Here is a 21,137-nt window from a genome sequence, read left to right on the forward strand (position 1 = left end):
ACCTTCAGTGCTTCAATCACGTCACTAACAGTGATTTCCTGAGTGCCTTCTTGCTGTAAAATATGGATGGAATACTAATTTGGAATAGCCCAAATGGAAGTGGTATACCGGTGGTATTAAAACGAACAGAGTATTACCAAAGTGCTGTCACCTATGTGCTTAGCCATGGTTGATTTATGTGATGTCCCATTCATATTTCGTGGCAAATATAATTTAAAAATGTTTTAGAGGGCATATATACTGGTGTGCTATCTGAAAATTATATGTCGTGGAATTGAAAACTGACTGCTGGTTTAATAATCAGCACATATTATGCATGGTGCATGTTACGGAGGAGCTATTGGAGCTGAGTGGTATGCTGTGCGAATATAAGGTAACAGGTTCTATGCATAGATGAGGTAACAGGTTTGATTCCCAGTTCGGTGGTATTGCCTTTTGTCTTTTGCACTATGCAAGGTGTGGCAGAATTTACCATGTGATTTGACAGGGTTGTTACTTATTGCATTATAGATTTTACTGGACTTGTATTGAATAGATAGCATACCACATCAATGAAAATGAGCCCTATGAAGACAACCATTTTCACACTGGGTTTTATTTAGCACTGCATTGACTGCACTGCATTGACTTTGGAAATTTTTAAGAATTCAGTATGAATTTGTGTTTGCTTAAAAATGGAAGGAGCAATTATTTGTGGTCTATGAAGATCTAGCTGTGAACTTTCAGAGGATATGATATTGTTGTTTAGTTGATGAATTTTGCACAATCCTAATCAACCCAACGTACACTATGTATTTAAGGTGAACAAATGTTTCACAGTTGTCACCACCCCAATACCAGTATCAATGTTTGTGGTATAATATACACATTTTCTGAAACATGATGCACTGCAGTGTAGTGGCTAGCGCCGCTAGCTCCAGCACCAAAATAATTTCCACTTTTTGGCAACCCAGGGTACAACCTTTTTAAAAAAAAAATTATAATTCAACAAAATGGCAGATTTTCATTTGGTACCCCGGGATACCATTTACATGTATGTCATCATATGGAGGGGTGCCAGTATATCCGATTCTGAAAATTGATTGTTTGGTGTAGGCTACATTGTACCATAAGGTGATCATGATTTTGCTTTCTCTCTCTCCCCCCCCCCCCCCCCCTTCTCTTTCTCTCTCTTCTTTATAAAAATCAGTCACTGTGCATGGTAATTACAACAGAATAGGGCACCAAAATATTGACCATGCACTAGAGAGTTTGATTAAATGGACTTGGGGAGATAGCAGATTTTTGGCATGTTGGTGGGAGCAGTGCACCTTAAAGGGCCCCTGAAATCCAAATGTATGTTGATTTGTGTTGATTTATGATAACCTCAACATCATTTTTGCGATGAAACAAATATCTAGAAACATTCCATATATTTTTAACGATTTTTTCTTCTATTTTTCTTCAGATTACTTGGGAACGCCCACAAAAAATCCTTCCAAACCAATATTCCTCAGATGACCTCATCTGTCAATCATTGCTAAAGTACTGAAATGTGTAACAAAAGACATTGGAATGCACCTTCCCTCAATTCAGCATAACTTGCATGTTTCTGTGATATTAATGTGACTAACAAAAGACATGGCGAGGGAACATGCAAGTTATGCTGAGTGGAGGGGTAGGTGCATTCCAATGTCTTTTGTTAAACATTGAACAGTACTTTGCCAATGATTGATTTGGGCGTTTCCAAGTACAGGCGCGGTGGAGCACCCCAATTATCTCGCAGAAATCCATCGGCAGCCGAGCCTCATTTGCATAAAGTAAACAACATGTACTCGCGTAGTTGAGAAAAAGTAAACAACTTCTCAAGCTAATAACAATTTAAGGAAACCTATTTTCGGATTAAAATTGAGTTAGTTTGAATTTGAAAACATGTCCGAATATGCACATATAACATATTAAAGGATTTGACAATGATAAAATGTTAAATTTCAGCGAAAACCTGGCGAGCAAAATTACAAAAAATATGCCTCGAAAATCATCCTAAAATTCACGAAGTGTGATTGCGGAACCAAAGCGCCATTCGAACAAAGTACACCGAAATTTATTTATCTGCTTGCATTTTAAATGTCATACCGTAATATTCCCGGCCATGGTTGTGTCGGAAAAAAACAGAAGGTGATGTCAAAAATGACACGAACGCAAAGCGTACAGGTCGGTCCCATGTACATACATTTTGTATCAGATTATAATCGCGTGACTGTAGCGTTGCATGTCACAGCACACACAACGCTTTGCTGCATGCAGCGTGCGCAGCAACAGCTCAGCAGTCACCGCCGTACGTGCGACACTCAGCAAAATTAACTGCGTCACATGCAAACCAACAATGAGCACGAAATACTGAATCTCACGTACCACGCATGCCCAATATTACGGGAAAAGAAATGACGTCATTTTCAATTGTTCATTTTTCTATTTCAAACCCTGTAGAAACAAGTTGATTTCTCAAAAACTACAGGTGGAACCAAGCGAAAACTTTCACCATATATGGATTGAGGCCTGATAAACTTATGTTGCCAATTTCGGACACATTGGAGCCCGGCCATAGTCCAGTCGGAGAAAAACAGAGAGCATGTTTTGCGAGAGGTGATTTTCAAAACGCTTTAATATCTCAAGTTCTAGTGCAGCAAATTTCATAATTTTTTCATCAAAAGGAAGGTTTTTAAAAACTTAGATAGTGTGGGAAGTTTGAGTTTACTAGCGGCACGCATAGCGGCACAAGGAGAAGGTAAAGATTTGACTTTTTCATGCACACAGTTTCAGGCAGCCGTGGATGCCCGTTGGAAATTCAAATAGAACGGGGCGATAATGAGATGCAAATTGGGGTGCTCCACCGCGCCTGAGTAATCTGAAGAAAAATAGAAGAAAAAATCATTTAAAATATATGGAATGTTTCTAGATAATCGTTTTACCGCAAAAGGGATGTTGAGGGTATCATAAATCAACACGAATCAACATGCATTTGGATTTCAGGGGTCCTTTAATCAATGGATCATGCTGAACCATAGTGAACATGCACCTTCTACCAGTGTGCATGTGCACACTTATGTGTGGTTGTCAAAGTCAAGGTGACTGTAGAAGAGCTAGTGTTCATCTGATGTACAAGACATGTATGATGCCCTGATAATGCATGCTGATTGTTAATGGGGATGGTTGATTACAACTTCGCCGGTAGTATGGAATTTTTTGGGAAGCCCAATGCAACAGTTGTTGAGCTCACACAGGGAGCTGCTGTGATGGTGCTCTGCATTTGATATTCACCGATGGTGTGCTCTTGCCTGTGTGTTGTATTGCTAACACTGAGATTTAAATGCCTGTTGGTAATGTGAAGGGGTGTGCCATTTGTATGTCGTGGTGTGTGTGACACATGCATAGTGTAGCTGATCATCATTTTAAAGGAAGATGTGCGTAGAAAATTTGCTAGTCTTTCTTGAGTTGTGTAGTACTGCTGTACGTATGTCTTTTAATTCACTCTGAGTAAAGATAACAATACAACTGTCATTAACAGAGGCACGTGGTAACCAAGTAAAAGAAGCCCTTTATCCTTTAAATGATATAACAGAAAAGCAGGGCTGAACATTAGCGGTGGCCCAGGGCCACTAAAAATTTGTGTTTTGCCGCCAAATTTATACCTTTTAGTGGCCCAATCAGGCAACTGAGAACCAAATCAGATTGGTATATTAGCTTTTATTTTGTGCTCAGTACTGCATATGTTTTTCAGGCGTCTGACATTTCATATTTAAAGATTGTAGTGAAGTTAGTGTCGAGACCTGCAATAGGTGATTCTTCAAATTAGTGTCCTCTCGGTCCCCCATGGATATGTACAAGCTGTAAATTTAAACACTTGCATTTTGTTTGAAATGATCAGGCATTATATAAGAAAAGGCTATCCATTGCATTTTAGTTGCAAGTTGTCATCAATAATAATCTTATAGAACTTTTTTTTCACTTCCCCCAGTTTACGTGTCCAGGGGGAAATCTCAACTGTGTGTACAGACATTGTGTGATTGAAAATCACTTTCAGAAAGAATTCAGGATATGAAATTGCTTTCCATCTAATTTCCATGCAATATGAGCCAAATGGAAGCTATCTCTCAGGCAAATTTGCTATGAGCTCATGATGATTAAGCCTACTTTCTAAGGGCAACAAATATTTTGTAGACGAGTGTATGGACAAATAAATATTTTGTGCCTGCGCCTCCAATGTATTATAGACTCATGTAGTGATTGTCTACCTTTAGAAGCAAGTGAGGAGAACATGACTTGTCAAATGCTCCACCACCTGGTTGTAATCCATCAAAACATCCCCTATGATGGAGCAATGCACATTTTATGCCATCTGATAGCAAGCAGCTTGTAGTCAGTGCTGTGACAATATGAGTTGATAACCTGATACGTCAAAGATATTCCCTTCAGTGAGTGCTTTGTCCACACGTATATGAACCCTAATTCCCTCTGATTAGAGGAGCATTCCCCACAGGTACAGATAAAGGTTGCTCAATATCTCGGTGATCATATCTGACAGCTTCACGTACTGTCAAGCAAGGCCAGTGCTGCTGGCCCAAAGTTCACACAAAACGTCACATGCTAGCGCTGGGGTAGAAATCAGTTGAAGTTGTGAATAGTGCCAGTATACATGGTACTAGTATGTATATGGTAGATGAGACAATTGGTTCAGGTTATATATGGATTCATGTGTGATTATCTTTGCAGATGTTTGTTTTATAAAGCTCATTAAGCTTGCATTGATGTTTTCATGGCATACTAGATACAGTATGAGCTGTGTCAGCTGGTGAAAGAGTTAGAATGGTGTTGACCCAAGATGGCTTCCTTATATATCAGGCCCATCTTTGCCTAACACTGTTTCTAAAAAGATATTGTGGATGATATCAACATTATCATGTGTTTAAAAAGCATAGAGCAATAAGGTGCATAGAATCTTTTCAAAGAAAATGAGAACAGTTGTAGCAAATGTTTTCATCCATTTATGCCCGAATACCTTTCTTTCCTATTTCTTTGTGAAGATTTTTTTTTTTTTTTTTTGCCTGTGTATAAACTTCTCAATTTTAAATCAAATATGAAATAGGAAAATTATGGTATTTTAAGTTGCTACTGTTTTCATAAATCTGATGTTGTCTGCAATATGACTTAGTGTATTTACGTGTACTTTGTGCATGAAAGTGTGTGCTGTACAAATTGTATACACTGTTATTTTCATGAATTTTGCGAATCACTGTTGGACTATGAATTTAACAACACACAATAATATCTCAAACTGACAGCCTGTATTAGTGCACACTAATGATAGCCTTGGTGTCAAAATCGCAAAAACGTCATCTCGCGAAAATATCTGTGACCTCATTTGTGAAAAATTTTCTTGCGTGAAAACAATAGCTTATACTATAGTAGTAGGGCCTACTACACTTGTATATTATGTTTTGGTCAATTATCAAGCGAGTTCAACCCCCTTTCGTGTAAAATTCATCATTGCTGCGGTAGGTTCATAAAGCAATACATTTATGCCCAATAATTTGTTGTAAACAAAACACTTTCTTCATTGGTGTAAATTTCATTAAAAAAACAGAGTGAAGACTTTGCACAGGTCTGTGAAGACTTGTGAGGTGATAAAAGGTAACTGAATTTTCAACTAATATCACTGCTTCACAGAAGCATGTGACTTTCTAATTCCATAACTCCACATTTCATATCTGAATGAAAGGATGGTTGATTATCTTTAGTCAGTCATCATCTTTGCCCTGATGAGCAAGAATAAATTAATGCAATATGACGTTAGAATGAATGCATGAAGCACTGATGTGGCATTGGCGTGACCTTGTGATATTGGAGTACAATGGTCCCATGTGAGAGCGAGTGGTTTATCAGAGAGTCTCATGAAATGGATTGATTGATGAATTGAAGTAGGGAGTGAGCTGGTAAAGGTCCATCAAGGATTGTTGCTAAGGGTCAAAGTTTGGTACATGTAATGCTATTGCAATATCTTTAGCATATGATGGGTTCATTGCTGTGGCAGAAGGTGCTGTGATAAGATATAATACTGTTTTTATTCTATTCGTCTTCCATTCATCAAAGAAGTCAATCTTCAATTCATGGTTTGCGTTTGACTAAACCATGCAGTTTAATTCTCCTTGAAGTTCAGAGCCACTATGATCATTTGCAGTGTCTTCTAACTTACCATTGGCCTCATATTTGTAGGATAGATATGATTTTACTTTGCATGCAATCATACATTGCTCAGGCACGGAAAAATTACACAAAACTTAATAACCAGAGTACGTACTATCATGTAGGATGTTGTCACTATCATTATGACAAAAGTGTTCTTTGAACTTGTTTTCAGTCGCACTGCTCTTTGTTTATTTGGGTCTTGTTGATTTAATACTAGTATTTCGATCGGCATGAATGTGAACAAGACATCATTATATTCCAAGGAAACATACAGTATGATGCACAGAGACGAGAGTACAAGAATCTGAAGCAAACTAATCATGTTAATTCCTATTCAAAAACAAGAAGAAGTTCTAAGATCCTGGCATGTGACAATGTTGACTGCTAAAAAGCCTTGCACAGTATTTCTCTCGCTTGTACGATATGCCTTCTCATTGCCAACTGTCTCTCTCTTTCTTTCATTGTGATTGCAGACATCATGCCCCCTATACCAGAGGCTCTCCAGTTTGGGGAGCCAGTGCAGATCATCACAACCACTGATGACCATTCCTTTGAGCTGAACCAAGAGGCACTGGAGGCTCTCTTACTGGATGAGAGCGTGAGGGACAAGAAGGTCTGTGTGGTCTCAGTGGCCGGGGCCTTTCGCAAGGGAAAGTCCTTTCTCCTGGATTTCCTGCTGAGATACCTCAGGAAACAGGTAGGAAGATTCTACATTCAGTGCTATCCACATGGTTCTTTGGGGCAGAGATAAAGCTGTTTCCTGTCTCATTTCAAGTCACTTGAGTCAAAGACTCCATGAGCTATAGTGATCATTCATCAGCTGGCATCTTGGCTTGCTTAAATTAGACTGTTTACATTAACACATTGGTTTTTACCGTGTGAAAACACATGGTCAAATGTTCTACAGCTTGGCAGGTATTATCACTAGCGTGATATACAAATGGAATCCCTGTTCTTTTTAGGTTATAGTCTGCAAGAACGCTTTGAAATTGTGGTACTCAGGTGAGCACTAGACCCACTGAGCAATCTTAGGATTGTATGTTTTTGTGCATGATGTTCTCTATCAATCGCAGAGATGATATGTTTTACACAGTTTATTATGCTATCAAACACAGACACTTGTGTTCTCTGTGGGTAAATCGGGGATGGTGTTTAAACTGTACTCTATCCTCATTATGCGTATCACTCTTAAGAATAAATCTTACGGTGTACCTTTTAAAACCGTGCAAACAAGATCACTAAAGCTATGGACTCTTGTGCCCCTGTCTGGTTGGTGGCAATCTGCCTTTCCACACTGTTGCCCTTTTTAAACTTCTTAGTTAAAAAAAAAAAAAAAAAATCCTTCCAGAAAAACGGCCATACATTATTGAACAATTTGTAATTTCAAGCTTGTGCAAGCCTGATCTACCCCCCCCCCCCCATAAGAAGAAGAAGAAAGAAGAATGTTGAAGCTAATTATGCAAATATCTATAGAGCCTGGAATGGATACATAAAGTACTTTTGGATTGTGTCGCTTTTTGTATGTGGTCATGTGTAAGATTTAAACTGAGCAGCTGTAAAATATATCATGGTCATGGTCACATGAAAATTTAATTCATGTGATTTCTCATTATGGTCTATGATGATGATATAAATTTGGGTACACCTGCCTGTATATATTATTATTTCAACCATACACTGTTTAATTTTTGCAAATATACAGCTATAACCCATTTGGCTGCTTGCTTCTTGAGAGAATGACCTAAATTCTTTTTGTATGAATGTGATATTCTGTTATATGTCAAACCTTTTTAGGGTGCCACTGATTGGTTGGGTCAAGATGACCAGCCTCTGACAGGCTTCAGCTGGCGAGGCGGGTCAGAGAGGGAGACTACCGGCATCTGGGCATGGAGTAAGGTCTTCCTCTGCCCAGGCCCCAATGGGGAGGAGGTGAGATCCTAGCATGCTTGTTTTTCTGTCTTTTAGACCCCGTTTACAGTGCGGGGCCGGGCTCGGCCGAGCCTCGCAATTTTGTCCGTTTACACTGCTGGGCTCGGCCGCGCTTTTGATTCAAACCTTTCAATATTTTGTCGTAGTGGCGCTCTGCTTGTAAACAAACGCAATTTGGTATTGTCTGGTTTTCAGACCCTTTGCCAAATGAATTCCGTGGCGACAAAGTCGCCGTTCGGGCAAAGGCCTTTGCCGAAGGAAAAAATCCTTTGCAGGACAAAACCACCTTAAACTATACTAGTTTTCCACGTTGAGGGGGTTAATATCCTGAATAGCGAAAGATACAGGCAGAGGGTTTGGAAGCCAGACTAAAATTGTCCGCGCAATTGGCCGCGCATTTGGCCCAGTTTGCGTTTACACCAAGAAGAGGCCGGGCTCGGCCGCGGCCGAGCCGCGGGAGCCGCGGCCGAGACCACCTCCAGAGCGAGGCCAAATGCGAGGCCAATTTTGGCCTCGCATTTGGCCTTTTGCGCGTTTACACTGAAGTGGGGCCGAGCCTCGCACTGTAAACGGGGTCTTAGCTGTCAAACACTTGTCAGTGATGAATTATAATGACATTGAATCGTTCAAAGCACCATTGTGATGGTCGAGTGTGTTCATTTTTGACAAGTTACAAAGCACCGAGTGACATTTTGTTGAATATCAAAGGCAACATCAGTGAAACTAAAGCTCAATTTATGAACAAATTAAACAACACTTCTTTAGTAGTTGGAGAAAATGAGAATGAGACGATATAAGAATCATTAAAATGTCATTAAGAGGAAAAAAAGGTACCAGCAGTGAATATCAGTGCTTCAAAGTGAATGATGTTGCCATACCATCTCCATTCACAAGTGGGGAAATCTGAGATAAACTAAAGATTAGAGATCAATTTGTTGTCATTTTTATGCATGAACATTAAAGCTGTTTTGATCTTATTCAGCACAGTGTAGTACAATGCCATTCTGCAGTTGATACTTTGTAGAAATTGTGAGGCATGCCCCCCCCCCAAAAAAAAAAAGAAAAAGAAAAGAAGACTACCTCATCATATGTCCATCTCACCTTGACCTTCAGGTGGCAGTGGTCCTAATGGACACACAAGGTGCCTTTGACTCAGAGTCCACTGTCAGGGACTGTGCCACTGTATTTGCACTCAGCACGATGACTAGCTCTGTACAGGTATGTCCTAAACTTCTGCATAAAATTTGTGAATCTGTGCTGTCTCCAAGAGTCCATTTTATATATAAGTGTGAATGCTTCGCATAATGACCTGATAAGGGAATAGCAAAATTTCTGTAGGTTCTAATGAAAATGAAGATGTGTTTTACTGTATCCTCATACTCTTGGTTTAACAATGTAATGTTATTGATATAAAAACAAGTGTACAATGTGTACAATGCAACTGTTGACAAAATTGTAGCTGTAAATTAGTCAAGAACACACCTGGTCTAGATTGATGATTAAAAGATATAATTCTCTGTCTATTCTATTCCGTATCATTTTTCTCTGATCTCATCTGTGTGCCTTCTTGCTATGATCTCCACCAGACCTATAACTTAAGTCAGAACATTCAGGAGGATGACCTTCAGCACTTACAGCTCTTCACAGAGTATGGCAGACTAGCTATGGAGTCGGGCAATGGGGCTACACCATTCCAGGTAAAGATAAACTGAACAATACATTTTCTTATGGCCCAAATGATGACTACATTTTTCACACTGTATCAATTTTTTATTTTTTTTTTCCTGGTTAATTAAGGTAGCATATTCCTTTTTCAGTTGCATTATAACTTGCAATGTTATATTCCATCTACGAAGTCCTTAAAACTACAGAATTTTTTTCTACAGTCCATCAGGTAGAAAAATGTATGTCATTTGCATCATTTTCTCAAATTTTGCAGTTTATGACAGGATAATACTGCAGCAAAGGAACTTCCTGTGTCATTGTTTGAAAATTTTGAGAAAAGTAAACCTGAGTTAGGTTTGATGTGCACAATTGAAATGAACTGCATTCTGAATACTTGCAATGACAATTGTATGCCCATGTAGGTTCCATGAATTTTCAAAATTTTCAGGAGTAAGAGCTATTTAAAATATTTTGTGCTCTTAGTTTCACTTACAGTGTATGTATGGTAACAGGACCAAAAAAGAAAAAAAAAAGGGGGAGGGCACTGCCAATAAAATGCATTTTGGTTTTTTACACAGCTATCTCTTAGCTTGACTTCACAAGAAGGTAATGATAAAAATGTGCAAACTTTCCTGTGGGGCTATTACTATGGCAGTCTGATTTCATTCTTGGTATGGTGTTGTTCTCTGAAACTCCAGTAGTCTCCCTGTAATGGTACTCTCATGTTAACTGTAGAGAAGTCTATAAATATAATGACTTCTTAATTACAAACTCTGGTTGAGTAAAATGTGTTCTCCATAACCCTGTGCAGTTGATGTGAGAGTACTGTATACATGTGTTAATGTTTCCATGTTTCCAACCAATATACCAGTGCATGTACCCCACTTTACTTACCTTTGTCATCTATCCATATCTAAAAACTATAACCTTTCTTCTCTTGACCAACCTAAACTTTAGTCCTTGATGTTCCTGGTCAGAGACTGGAGCTACCCTTATGAATATGGCTTTGGGGAAGATGGAGGTTCAAAACTCCTGGACAAAAAACTACATGTGAGTAAAGTTGGTGTCAACAAAGTTACCTACACCTGATCCAGGTTAAAAGAGATAATTGAATACACTGAGTCTTTTAGACATTGGATGCAGGTGAACAGTCTGTACTGTCAGGATAAATTCCAGTGATCTTAGGAGTTTAAGGTTTGTGTGAAATGAAGACATTTGTGTCTTGGCATTGATTCCCTGTTACACTGTAACTTTAAAGTCATTCATTTATTTATGTGACTGTTTTTTTTTTTTTTTTAAGGCAGCATATTATATGTCAATATCAGTGAAATTACAAATTTGGTGATTTGTTCTGAAGCAAAATATTGTATTGTTGATTAAAGTTTTTAACCCTTTTTTTATTGATTTGCTAACAAAATCTTTGGAAGAAAGGTATTGTAGCTTATGTGTATTAGAGAATATCTAAACCGTTCAAAGTGAGGTGTTTAACCATGTAATTGTCCCCGCCGAACGAGTTCGAGCAGGGGACTATGAAACGGGCTCCGTACGTGTGTGTGTCCGTGTGTCCGTCCGTCCGTCCGTGTGTCCGTCCGTGTGTCCGTGTGTGCGTCCGTGTGTGATCAAAATCTTCAATTTGCTACTTCTCTGTCATTTATGAGCCAATTTTGATTCTGTTTGCTTTATATGATAGCACTACATGGGAGCTTTGAAACTTGTACACAGAATTTCAGTCGTGACCTTTGACCTTGACCTTTGACCTATATTGTACATTTTGCTACAAAATGCTACTCCTTCGCCATTTCTAACCCGATTTCGATTCCGTTTGCTTTATGTGATGGCACTAGGTGAGGGCTTCAAAACTTCTACACAGAATTTTGACCTTTGACTTCTTTGACCTTTGACCTTTGACCTTGATTTTTTTGACCTATATTGTACATTTTGCTACAAAATGCTACTCCTTCGCCATTTCTAACCCGATTTCGATTCCGTTTGCTTTATGTGATAGCACTAGGTGAGGACTTCAAAACTTCTACACAGAATTTTGACCTTTGACTTCTTTGACCTTTGACCTTGATTTTTGACCTATATTGTACATGTTGCTACGAAATGCTACTCCTTCGCCATTTTTAACCCGATTTCGATTCCGTTTGCTTTATATGATGGCACTAGTTGAGGGCTTCAAAACTTCTACACAGAATTTTGACCTTTGACTTCTTTGACCTTTGACCTTGATTTTTGACCTATATTGTGCATTTTGCTACAGAATGCTACTCCTTCGCCATTTCTAACCCGATTTCGATTCCGTTTGCTTTATGTGATAGCACTAGGTGAGGGCTTCAAAACTTCTACACAGAATTTTGACCTTTGTCTTCTTTGACCTTTGACCTTGATTTTTGACCTATTTTGTACATTGGCTACAAAATGCTACTCCTTCGCCATTTCTAACCCAATTTCGATTCCGTTTGCTTTATGTGATAGCACTAGGTGAGGGCTTCAAAACTTCTACACAGAATTTTGACCTTTGACTTCTTTGACCTTTGACCTTGATTTTTTACCTATATTGCACATTTTGTTACAAAATGCTACTTCCGGCGGGGACATATGTTACGCACCGCGTAATTTCTACTTTTCCTTGTTTTAACTAAGAAATGAGCCAGATGATCGATATGCATTGTTTGTTATTTTGTCACCCCAACGGCTTTCAGCAATCGGGCAACAGGCACAAGGAGCTGCAAGACGTGAGGCGACACATCTCCAGCTGTTTCAAGAGGCTGGGCTGCTTCCTCATGCCCCACCCTGGTCTGGCTGTAGCCACCAACCCCAAGTTTGATGGCCGATTAGCAGGTACACCTTTCTTCTCTTTTAGTCATGTTACTTACTTCAACCTTTGTGTGTATTGTGATTTGCAACTTGCTGTCATAATCAAAATTGGGTATTTGGGGTTTGGTTTATTTGGGTTTTTTTTTATCATTTCAGGATTGACTTTTCTTATTTTGTAAGTCATGTCTGTAATTTCAATTTCTTGTTTTGTTTTGTTGTTGTTTGTTTTTTTGTTTTTTAATTCAGTAATGATTCTGGGTATACATTTTTGTAACGGTCATTGCAAGCTAGGGGTTTTTTCCCCCTGCACTTGAAGGGGAAAATCTGATTAGTGAAATAGTTCATAAACTTTATACACAGATTCAGGGAAGAATAGTGAATGAAATAAGCTATTCCATATTCTTTCAACAACTTGTTTAAGACATTGAAGGCTACATGCCATTGTGAACAATCATTCTTCAGAAGCAATGAGCTGTCAGCCAAATTACCATGTCTCCTTTCATTGACCTTCGTGAAACGATGTGTGCTTATTCTTTGCCCTGAGTCTGTGTGGGTAATGCACAGAGGTCTTTTCCTGAGATTAGATATCAACTTTTTGGGCTCAGTGAGAATATGATGTACAGTCAACCTTGCTTAAGTTGACCTGGCATAAGTCGAGTAATCGCCTTAGTCGAAGGTCTGTTCAAGTCCTCTTCTCTTTATACTTATTGATTTTAATCCCTCATAAGTCAGATTTTCTCTGAAGTCCAAGCTATTTCTTCAGTCCAAATAGATTCGACTTTAGGCAAGGTTGACTGTATGTCTACTGCCTTCACATTACCACTTATACAATATATTGATTGGCAAAAGTACCATGAAAACAGAAAGGCCCTGAAGGAAAGATATCTTAATGTGATTTTTGTTTTAATTGCTTCATAATATCAAATGTATTCCTTCCTCTTTCAGATATCAGTCCAGAATTCAAGGAACAACTGCATGGACTTGCTCCCCTCCTTCTCTCCCCTGAAAATCTCATCGTCAAGGAGATTAATGGTACTAAGGTAACCTGCCGGGCACTTGTAGAATACTTCAAGGTGAGACACTACTCTTTCATCATAAAATGATATGATGTACAATGTTGTACAGACAAAGCCATCTTTACCAACAACAAAAAAGTCCCCCAAAAAACAGAACAAAACAAAGGGAAGAAAAAACATCAAACATAGAATGTAGCTTTTATATTCCCCCAGCTCTTTTGGGAGCACTTTGGTGAAGTGTATGAGGCTGTGGAATTGTAGCTAGGTGGTCTAGGGTTCAAATCTAGCCAGATGTGTTTGTCTTTGGACAAAGTGTTCGGCCCAAACTGTCCCTTTTCATCCAGATGTGTAAAGGGGTTCATGGTAATGCAGGGGTACCGTGGTAATGATAATAGAAGTGCCACACTGATGAGACTCCATGGGTATATAAGACAATATCGCTATTTGATGAACAGCCTAGCATTACTGTCTTCATTACTTTGCATGAAGGAACAAGAATACAAAAAGAGATAGTAGAAAGACCAAGAGAAATGTCTTGCATTGTTTAGAGAAAGCGGTCATTTAGCGTTGAGAAATAACAAAACAAAACAAATATTGTAATTCAGTGGCAGAAGCAGTGTGGAATGGTCGCTGAATCAATATGCAGATCAATAAGCTGTATTTTACTTTTCTAAAGTTATGTATATTAAGCTTAAATGATTGAATTTTGTTGCAGTGATCCATGATGACAGTTGAATTCTACGCCTCTTTGCCATTCTTTGGAGGTTAATGAGTTAGGTCATGTAATGTGTTTCATTTAAAGTATGGTGAACGAGAAGAAAGGGACGATGTTCATAAACAAGATAATTTATACATTTCTGGAAAGCTTAAGTCTCTAGGAATATGAATAATTAACTTTCAGCAGGTAAAAATGTCTCTGGAACGATGGAGAGAATGGTGTTTTGAGCTTTTTAGAACATCTGAACCCGATCTGACGGCGAAATTTTGGTGACCAAAATTATGACATCACAAAATTAATGAATCAGCCCTGCGCTGATGCACTGTGCTACGCACCCCATCTACAGAGTGGGTTCAGTATATGGAAGGCCGTTGCGGACATAAGTCATTTGGGGCATACGTATGGAAACGGGCATACGTGTGCAACTGCTATTAGCAAACGTTTGCTAATTGACCAATCAGCGAGTGTTTTTTTGCAAACGCTTGCACGGTGCGATAACATACGTTTGCAAGTTTTTTTGTTAGCAAACGTATGCCGTTTTTATACGTATGCGCAGAATGCCAGTGAATTGATTTTCAAGGCAACCAATGAAGTTAGCTGTAAGAACCAGCTGATCAGCTCAATACGGCTCAGTATGGCCAATAAAACTCAAGTGGAAAAGAATTGCGGTAAGTGCAAAAGTTTCCCCAAAAAATATCTTCAGCTCATTTAAGAAGGCAGATTTAACCATGTTCCAGCTGAGGAACTAACAAGGTACGTTGTGAGATTTCTACGATACGTACACTTAGTACCTCCTTGCTCAGATCGGGCGTGTGTACCTACCGTGCACACTATATACACACACGCAACATATACAAATGCACACGCAACATGCACACGTATACAAATGGATATTAAGCAAAGTACCTGATTGGTCGATCAATTGCATACATATGCGCAGTAAATTAACATATGTATGGAATTAGGCATACATATAATAGATAACATGCAAACATTTGCTATACGCCGTAGAAATTTTGCCAAACAACACTCGCTGATTGGTCACTTAGCAAGCGTTTGCTAAAGGCAGTTGCATACATATGCCCGTTTCCGTACGTATGCCCCAAACGAATCATATCTGCCATGGCCTTCCATATCCATTACCTCTCCCTCACTTCTTCTACCTCCCCGACTTTGCCACTGTCACTATCAGTGTCATTGTCACTGTCATCACTCAATTCACTCTCGATGTCAAACTCAAAGTCTTTCCATACAATATAAGGTAAAAATTGGAAGTTTTAATGTCTCAGCCGAGAAAGCAGATGCGACTAGAGACAGGCCAAATATTGCATCCGCTCACCAAGAAATATGTGCTTTATGAATGGCGGCCTCCATGTCCCGCTGCACTCGTAAAGGGTGTTGTTCATTTCATGATGTCATATTTTAGGGCTCGAAAAAGATGGCTGTTCTGGAGCAAAAATCTGTGAAATCGATTGATATTAATGTCTCATTCACCATACTTTAAATGGCACTGCGTGTGTAACATTTTTCTTGTTTTTGATGGGATGACATGTAGGAGATATCTTACAATGTATTACTTATCTTCTTGATCCTTCAAGTCTTACATCAACATCTACAAAGGTGATGAACTTCCCGAGCCAAAAACCATGCTGCAGGTAACTCAAGGTTCTCTAGTGGATGATTGGCAAAATGAATGAATTAATGTTTTAGTAATTTGACCTCCATTTTGTGGGGATTCAGATGTTTGTGTTAAAGAGCTTAGCAAATTACTTTAAGAATTAATGGCATCAAGGGCAATGTGATTAGGAATATTTTAGAAATTATCCAAGCAGAATGTCCAATATAATTACCAATATTGTTATGCATTTTTTAACATGTTTATATAGAGTAAAATGGTAAAATTCTTTGATGATAAGTGTGAAAGCTAAAACTGGTGAAATATCAGTAGTCTGTTGTAGTGACATTATAGATCTATAATATGATTTTTTTTTTAAACAGCTTATTACCTTCTACAACCTTATGTCAGATATGCAGAATAATTGAATTGAATTGAATTGAATTGCTTTATTGTCCATTAAGGAAATTCTCTTTTCACTGGTTTTTTTTTTGCATGTAGTCCACATAGTGAACAAGACAAAAAATTACAATTACATATTATTACAAATTGACAAATTCATCATAGTTCAAAGGTACATATTGCATAACATATAATTCTGCTTGCCCAATGTATACATAAGGATAGCATATGAAATAGACCAAGTATGGATAATATACAACTGTCTTGTAAATCAATTTTGGCCAAAAAGTTCTGTATCATATAAGTCATAAAAAGAAAACTTTCAATAATTGCTCATATAATGTTTTCGTTTAAAGAAAAAAGAAAAAATATGTGATGTGATGATGATTCACATGCAAGTGATGATGCACATGTGATGATTCACATGCAAGTGTGCTATAAGCACAATGTACACCCTTTTTAAACAACCTGCCATGAAACTAGGACTGGACCATAAGACTTATGCTTTTCTTCATGTCTTATCTCACTGTTCAGAGAGTCCCCCTATGTATGAAGCAGGTTAACACCATGTGTGTGATGATATCCCAGCAAGTATTGTGTCTGTCTGTCTGTCTGTCTGTCTGTCTGTCTGTCTGTCTGTCTGTCTGTCTGTCTGTCTGTCTGTCTGTCTGTGAGTGACAGAAATAGGTGTCAAGTCAAAAGTCTCCAATGTTTGTATCATCTCAATCCATGTTTCTCTCCCAGGCAACAGCAGAAGCCAACAATCTGGCTGCTGTGGCAAGTGCCAAGGACAAATATATCAAGGACATGGAACAGGTGAGTGCCATATAGAGCCTGAGTGATTGCTGTCTCTCATTCTTGTCAGCTGTTGTTTGCTGCTAACTTCAAGAGTTGGCCACCAGTGCAGTAAATAACTCTCTTTGACATGTCTTCTGTCGTTAGAAGACTCTTGATGATCTGAGAGGTGTGCGCATGTGTTAAAAGTTAAAAAAGAAAGAAAGAAATGTAATCATACATTAGTGCCTCTACAACATCAAAGTATTGAAGCTTGAATAATGCATTGCAGAACATCATCTATATTTGATATGTAAACATTTGTTTTCTTTTAATTAGGGCCATGCTTAAGTTTATCTCTGCTAGGAAGGTATGTAAGGAGCTCAGTTTGAAGTAGTAACTGTATACCTTGTGTTTGTATAACCTTTTTGTTGGATAAAAATGAAAGCATGTTTGAATTGAATTGAACTGAATTGAAAGTTGTGTGTATCTCTAATTGTCTCTTTTTTTTTTTCCAGGAGGGGGAGAGGATTTGGTCTCAGATGACTTAACAAAGCAAAATCCAAGAAGAAAGTTATGAGATGGGGTTAGTTTCAGTAGAAAGAGATGATATATGAAATGTGTGTTAAAGTATGTAAATGTTTCATGATATGGCTGCTTTGCTCACTGGATCCCTTCATCCGATTTGCTTTCTCCTTCCTATGCAGGTATGTGGGGGCGACAAGCCGTATGTAGGCCCAGACGAGCTTGAGAAGCGACACATGCAGATCCGGGAGGCAGCCATCTCCCAATTCAAGGAGGTGCGCAAGATGGGTGGCAGCGAGTACAGCCAGAGCTATGAGGACCAGCTGCTGGCCGAGCTGGAGGAGTCCTATGAGCAGTACATCAAACACAATGACAGTAAGAACCTCTTCAACGTTGCCCGCACCCCCATCACCCTGGTAACCACCATACTCACCATGTACATCCTCTCCGGTATCTTCGGTCTGGTCGGCATCTACTCCCTCTCCAACTTTGCCAACATGATGCTGGGACTGGCCATTGTGCTCCTCTGTGTCTGGAGCTACGTGCGCTACAGCGGCAAGTGGGTGGAGGTGGGCACGTGGATAGACACCGGTACAGAGTTCATCTGGATTCATGTGAGTGTCTCATGTTTGACAGTCAGTACGAGTACATCTTTGTTCTGAATAGTTTTGTCTTTTTGTACTGAAATCAATAGAGTGTATGTTTGAAACTCCCATGTGCAATAAATCCCACCTTCAAATATAAAGGAAGGGGGATTAAGGGTTAGTACCGTACTATCCATCCCTCACGACATGACACTGGGTCCCTTGATTCCCAATGCAAGTGTTTTAGTGATGTCCACTATCTGTATTGAAGATTTTTCTCTGAAAGGATATTGCAGATGTGTGTTTTTATAGTCATCACTTTGTTAATGAAAGCAACATATCACAAGCATCAGTGGAATTATCTGCATCTTACGCTAAAAGGAGCACTTGCATCAGTTTGTGAGTAGTGATTTTATCTGTATGGTCTGCAGCCTCAATTCACATTTTCTCGAGTGAGATGATAATTTTGTGTACTACCAATACTCGGTATCGCAATGCGCAAGAAATCTTCTGTGCACACTAAAAAGCCCTGTCACAGATGCACTGTAAGATTCCTTGGTGCCATTGTCACTTCCAGTTATCTCGCACATGTCTTAGTTTCCATGCAATTCAATGCAATTTTCGTCTGCTTTTCTTTCGTTGCTGCTTTTTTCTTTGCTAAGAATTCAACTAAAAAGAGTTTAAAATGTCAAAACTTTACTGATTTGTGGTCACTGGAGTCATGGCTCACTTTTGCAAGGCTTTAGTGTGGTGGTCACATGATGGAAAGCGAAGAAGTCTTCGACATAAAATACCTCAGGATAAAAACGAAACGTGACCTGAGTGCATATGCAGCCAAAACCGGGGCAAGTTTGTTCCCCGAGTTATCCCATAATGCATCTAAAATGCCGCTCTGTGCATTGCACCTAGGTATTGGCGATACCGAGAATTGTTTGTCCGTCAACTATGTAATGCTTCACAGAGAGGTGACGTTTTCTTCCCTTTCTTCTTGTTTCCCCCAGGTGTATGGACCCATGTACAAATCCATCACCAAGGGTCCATCGGAAAGGAGACAGGATGGCAAGAAAGAGAAATAACTGTACAGGGATGTACACAGTTTGTGCTTAGGACAATGATTAAGAGACACGCTTTTCATCTTGGGATACTGTTGATGACGGTGGAATGAATGACCCTGAACCCCAGTTGAGTGAGACCATCAAAATAATGACTGGATTCAGAATTAAGCTCGCATTTGAAGAAATGGACTTGCTGTTTTCTAATCACTGAAAAATTTGATGGCCTGTCCTTGTGGTTGGTATAGAGTCAATAAAATCAGAAGAAATGATTTATTTGACTCTTGATGGGCAATGAAAATATGTATTTAGTACCAAGACTTGGCATGTATAAAAAGTATGTGTGCAAGAACATTTTATCAGCCAATAAGACTTGTTTTGTGTTGCCAGTTATGATCACAGGAACTTTCTGGTGTACCCAGGGGGTTATGAATGCGTTTGTCTTTTCTTTGTTAATGTGTATTTTGTGTTTTGTAATGTTCATTTTTTTCTGAATTGCAATATACATTATTGTCTGTGTGAGGGGAAAGGAAGAGTAGAAGCACAATGTTATCAGCACTGCAAACACTGAAATCGGCAATGTGGCTGTCTGTTGCTTTGTATGTGAAGTACTGCAGTGTATTTTCATTGGTTTGTGACCCTTTTTCTGCTCCATTCGTTCAGTTGATTTTATTCAGTGGTTGATTCACATAGGTTATATTCTTTGCTTCTTTTTGTTTTCGTTTTGTTTTTCAATATGCAAAGTACAGGTAGTATGTGCCTTCCCTGTCTGTTATTTTTCTGGTCCTAGACACTTCCTGTAAATGCAGAGTATTTTGAATGTTATGCCCTATAAACTTTACAGCACCTAGATATTTCTCTGTGATCTTATATGTCATGTCATACAGTAATCAAGCTTTGGTGAAAAGGTTCATATATGTTTTCTAGGAAAATATCTCTTCACAATAGAGATACTGTGGGATGTAGCATTTAAGTGTCATTGAGCAAATCCTCATGCATGTACATCATATTGCTTTTTGTTAGAGTGCTGACAAATTCTTGTTCATGCATGCAGAGTATGTTTAGCCACAAATGTATAATCATGTTGTACTAATTTGGGATCTCTTGTTAGTGGTGATTGAAGTACTGTGGGGAAGTCGTAACTCTAGAACAGTTCTAACTGCACACACAGCCTCCTGGTCATAAAGATAAACAGTTATCATTGAATAGACTAATAGAGAGTCAATTGCTTTATTCAGCCTTGATGTCATGTACAGTGAATTGTATGTAACGTTCAATGATTTGAGAAAAATGAATAGTCAAGTTCGGTTTCCCTGTTTGTGTCAGGGTAAAATGGAATGAAAATCCTAACTGCTTGTCCAGTGATAAACACAATCTTTCATCCATTTTCATGTTTTCTCTCTTTCTTGCTCCTCTTAACAAAATGTGCAATAATTTTATGAGGGCATGAAGTAACCAGCATGTGGCTGTGTGACATGTGCATTTTTAAGGTCTACTCTCTTTAATATCACTCTCCTATCATCTCAGTATCCACCAAATTAATTTGCAGATAATCATGGGGGGGGGGGGGGGTAATGGTGGTGAGATGTCCACTCAAACTGCCCTCACAATTGACTCAGAGAAAGTTGGATTCTTTTGTTTTTAAATCATCTCTTGATTGCAAATCAATCTGTCATCATCTCGGAGCTTAAGATGATTAGATCCACCATATTAGGAAAGTGGCAAGTCTTGACCATGCTGTGCATGTAGTAATATGCTTTGCACTGATAATGACCAGTGTAATATGTTTTTTGTTTTGTTTTGTTTTTTCAA

General features: G+C 38.8%; 1 protein-coding gene across 1 annotated transcript; it reads left to right on the top strand.

Moving 5' to 3' along the window:
• Positions 1-3,185: 3,185 nt before the first annotated feature.
• On the top strand, positions 3,186-20,917 carry LOC140235777 (atlastin-2-like). The gene is made up of 12 exons (XM_072315787.1): positions 3,186-3,305; positions 6,699-6,922; positions 8,020-8,154; positions 9,268-9,372; positions 9,741-9,851; positions 10,777-10,869; positions 12,525-12,663; positions 13,585-13,712; positions 15,972-16,028; positions 17,135-17,206; positions 17,872-18,303; positions 19,275-20,917. The coding sequence occupies exons 2-12, from the start codon at positions 6,704-6,706 to the stop codon at positions 19,347-19,349; spliced, it is 1,566 nt and encodes a 521-aa protein (XP_072171888.1). The 5' UTR covers positions 3,186-3,305; positions 6,699-6,703; the 3' UTR covers positions 19,350-20,917.
• Positions 20,918-21,137: the final 220 nt, after the last annotated feature.

Source organism: Diadema setosum, chromosome 1 (genome assembly GCF_964275005.1).
Source record: "Diadema setosum chromosome 1, eeDiaSeto1, whole genome shotgun sequence".
In the NCBI taxonomy this organism is placed as follows: Eukaryota; Metazoa; Echinodermata; class Echinoidea; order Diadematoida; family Diadematidae; genus Diadema; species Diadema setosum.